Genomic DNA, 3,695 nt, shown 5'->3' on the forward strand with positions numbered 1-3,695 from the left:
CAACCATGCACTCTACATGCTGTCTAGGAGGTAAGGATCCAGCTTTTACAATGGCTTTCAGAGGAGCTGCGGTGGCTCAAGTGGTTAAGACGCTGAACTGCAGGCTGTGAAAGTTCGGTAGTTCAGCAGTTCGAGACCCGAGTTGCCGCATGACGGAGTGAGCTCCCGTCTCTAGTTCCAGCTCCTGCCGACCTAGCAGTTCAAAAGCAAGAAATTGCAAGTAGATAAACAGGTACCGCTTCGGTGGGGAGGGAACAGCGTTCTGTGCGCCTTGGTGTTTAGTCATGCCGGCCACATGACCACGGAAACGTCTTCGGACAGCGCTGGCTCTTTGGCTTGGAAACAGAGATGAGCACCGCAACCCTAGAGTCGGATTCGACTGGCTTTCGAGCAAGGGAACCTTTACCTTTACTTTCAGAGTAGCATTACAGCACTGAATAGAACTCCCAGCAATTTCTCTGCAAAGTGCGTCCGTAACCCTCCAGCTTGGTCTGCCAGTGAACGTTGCTTCCTTCCTTCCTTTCTTCCAGGACTTCCTGGCACCTTAGGTGTGCCTGGTTTGCAAGGACCTCCCGGCATCTCTTTTCCGTCTCTCATGCCTGGGAGACCTGGTGATCCTGGACATCCGGGAGAAGATGGCATACCAGGTATGGAGTCACATTACTGGGCTATCAGTGAAGCTGCAAAGGGAGAATTAGTGTCAAACTCGGGCTGGACTGTGGTTTATGGTGGTGTTGTGTGGATCAATGTATTGCAGTTTATGGTCTCCATCTGTTTTATGTCTTCCTGTCACTTCCGCCCTCTCGCTGCCATTCCTACGGGTAGGAGAAGGTATGAATGCTTGGATGTGTGAATGGGGGAGTAGAATAGCCACTCATGCTTGGTAACATCTTTCCCATAACAAGTGTACCTCTGGGAGAGCCTGTTCATAGCAGGACATCCATGAAGTCTTTCTGATAACAACTTTCACAGGCTAGCTAAGTAGAGACTGTTGTAAGACAAAGGGGGGGGTGTGAATGACGTATCTCTGGAATGTGCCTTTTGACTATACCTTGAGTTACTTTCGATTTATGCCTTAGTCTTAGCAAGGATTACATCCTTGCCAATATCCAATTCTCTTTTCCAATAAAACCTTTCTTAAAAGAGTTGCGGGCTGAGAGTGGGGAATCAAACCCGGTTCTCCCAGATTAGAGTCCGCACACTTAACCACTGCACCAAACTGAAGAGAAGAAGAAGAGAAGAGATTGGATTTATACCCCGCCCTTCACTACCCAAAGGTGTCTCAGAGCGGCTTACAAACTCCTTTCCCTTCCCCTCCCCACAACAGACACCCTGTGAGGTAGGTGGGGCTGAGAGAACTCTTGACAGAAACTGCTCTTTTTTCAAGAACAGCTGTGCCAGAGTTATGGCTTGCCCAAGGCCATCCAGCCAGGTGCAAGTGGAGGAGTGGGGAATCAAACCCGGTTCTCCCAGACTAGAGTCCGCGCACTTAACCACTACACCAAACTCTCCAAGGATAACAACTCTGCTCCAGCCTGGTGGCAAGCCTTTTAAACTTTTGCCAGACGGTGGACAGACATCGGCAGAGCGTACCACAACTAAGGTCCACAAGTAATATACTGGTGCCTACGCAGTCGCCTCTGGCTTTGGAAACGTCAGCCACTCTGCCTGCTTGCAGTAAAGGTTATTTCCCCCCAATTGTCATGAGACTCGTAAGCAACAAAAGATGAACTTCAGCACAACTGGATTCTGTGCTATAAAAACAGATCTGAAACACATCTTTTTAGGTGGCCATTTTGGTCCGTGGAAGAATTCCAGAATGAATTCCAGTCTCCAGCCCAACTGCCTCTAAACGTCTACTGCCGTTTGCTCTAGGCTCCCAAGGACCCCCTGGGCTACGAGGACCCCCGGGCCCTGCCTTCAATCAAGGCGATACAGGCAACGCGGGCTTTCCTGGCCTTCCTGGTTTGCCCGGCCTCAGAGGGGATATGGGGATCCCTGGGCTAGCCGGAGTCCCAGGAGCATCAGGATTCAAAGGTATGATATTATTTTTAAAAAACCCAACCTTAAGCATCTCTGGTCAGCTGAAATGTGCTGCCTCTGTGCTCGAATCAGCTGCAGCAAGTATAATTGGGAAAAGAGAAAACCAAATGTCCAGATTTCTTGGTAAACAATGTGTGGAAGGGCAAAGGGAACCTTTACCTTTACTTTCAGAGTAGCATTACAGCACTGAATAGAACTCCCAGCAATTTCTCTGCAAAGTGCGTCCGTAACCCTCCAGCTTGGTCTGCCAGTGAACGTTGCTTCCTTCCTTTCTTCCAGGACTTCCTGGCACCTTAGGTGTGCCTGGTTTGCAAGGACCTCCCGGCATCTCTTTTCCGTCTCTCATGCCTGGGAGACCTGGTGATCCTGGACATCCGGGAGAAGATGGCATACCAGGTATGGAGTCACATTATTGGGCTATCAGTGAAGCTGCAAAGGGAGAATTAGTGTCAAACTCGGGCTGGACTGTGGTTTATGGTGGTGTTGTGTGGATCGATGTATTGCAGTTTATGGTCTCCATCTGTTTTATGTCTTCCTGTCACTTCCGCCCTCTCGCTGCCATTCCTACGAGTGGGAGAAGGTGTGACTGCTTGGATGTGTGAATGGGGGAGTAGAATAGCAGCTCATGCTCGGTAACATCTTTCCCATAACAAGTGTACCTCTGGGAGAGCCTGTTCACAGCAGGATGCCCATGAAGTCTTTTTGATAGCAACTTTCACAGGCTAGCTAAGTAGAGGCTATTGTAAGACGAAGGGTGTGTGAATGACGTATCTCTGGAATGTGCCTTTTGACTATACCTTGAGTTACTTTCGATTTGATTTATGCCTTAATCTTAGCAAGGATTTCATCCTTGCCAATATCCAGTTCTCTTTTCCAATAAAGCCTTTCTTAAAAGAGTTGCGGACTGAGAGTGGAATTACTGGGAACCTGACAATTAGCTTAGCTTAAATAAAACAATGATCTGGAATAACACCTCCCAAATACTGGATTCTGAATGTTGCTTCCGGTCACGCTGCACTCTTTTCCGTAGTAGACAAAACAGGGATCCCTAACGTGTAATAGTAGAAAACAGCAGAAAAAACGCCAAGGGAAGACCAGCAAAGATTAAATGCACTTGAAATGTCTTGAGTATAGGATATATTAAGTAAGTGCTTAAATTACAAATAAACGTCTATAATGAGTGGGTGGTCCACAACCCAAAACAAGATACAGTGCTCCCAAATGTAATCATATGTGTTCATGGCATATCATACATTAACGCTGAGATACAGATAAACATAACAGTAATTGCGCTCACAAGCACTGATAACAAGGTATGCACATAAATCCAGCCGGTTGATTCACCTTGCTTAAATGCAATAAAAGTGTCCAAAGACCTCCTGCAGTCATAAATTAAGCAGAGGATAACCAGTAAAAACTCTCCTATAGCCAAACAAGGCCTTTCCTAGGTATACGGATGTTTCAGTTTCACTTCTTCTGGATAAGCTGCTGAATAAAGAAACCCGATTTCAAAGAGAATTACATAGAGCACCAGTTCTTTTAGCTATATTGAGTCCCAGGGCACCTGTGACAGCTAACAGCTAGAACTAGCAGAATCCAGGATATCGATAAAGCAATGGAAACTGGAAAATTTCCATTGCCCCGACTCTACA

General features: G+C 47.1%; 1 protein-coding gene across 1 annotated transcript in view; it reads left to right on the forward strand.

Annotated features, from left to right (window-relative positions):
- LOC107109155 (collagen alpha-6(IV) chain-like) overlaps positions 1–2,439 on the forward strand; it is a gene marked incomplete at its 3' end in the record, with an annotated part of 106,644 nt that extends 104,205 nt beyond the window's left edge. The window contains exons 34-36 of the mRNA XM_015409730.1: positions 531–647; positions 1,876–2,037; positions 2,399–2,439. Of these exons, the coding sequence (XP_015265216.1) occupies positions 531–647; positions 1,876–2,037; positions 2,399–2,439 (320 nt within the window). The remainder of the gene's footprint in view (positions 1–530; positions 648–1,875; positions 2,038–2,398) is intronic.
- Between the last annotated feature and the right edge of the window lie 1,256 nt (positions 2,440–3,695).

This window comes from Gekko japonicus, unplaced genomic scaffold, assembly GCF_001447785.1.
Source record: "Gekko japonicus isolate JY-2015 unplaced genomic scaffold, Gekko_japonicus_V1.1 scaffold3932, whole genome shotgun sequence".
In the NCBI taxonomy this organism is placed as follows: domain Eukaryota; kingdom Metazoa; phylum Chordata; class Lepidosauria; order Squamata; family Gekkonidae; genus Gekko; species Gekko japonicus.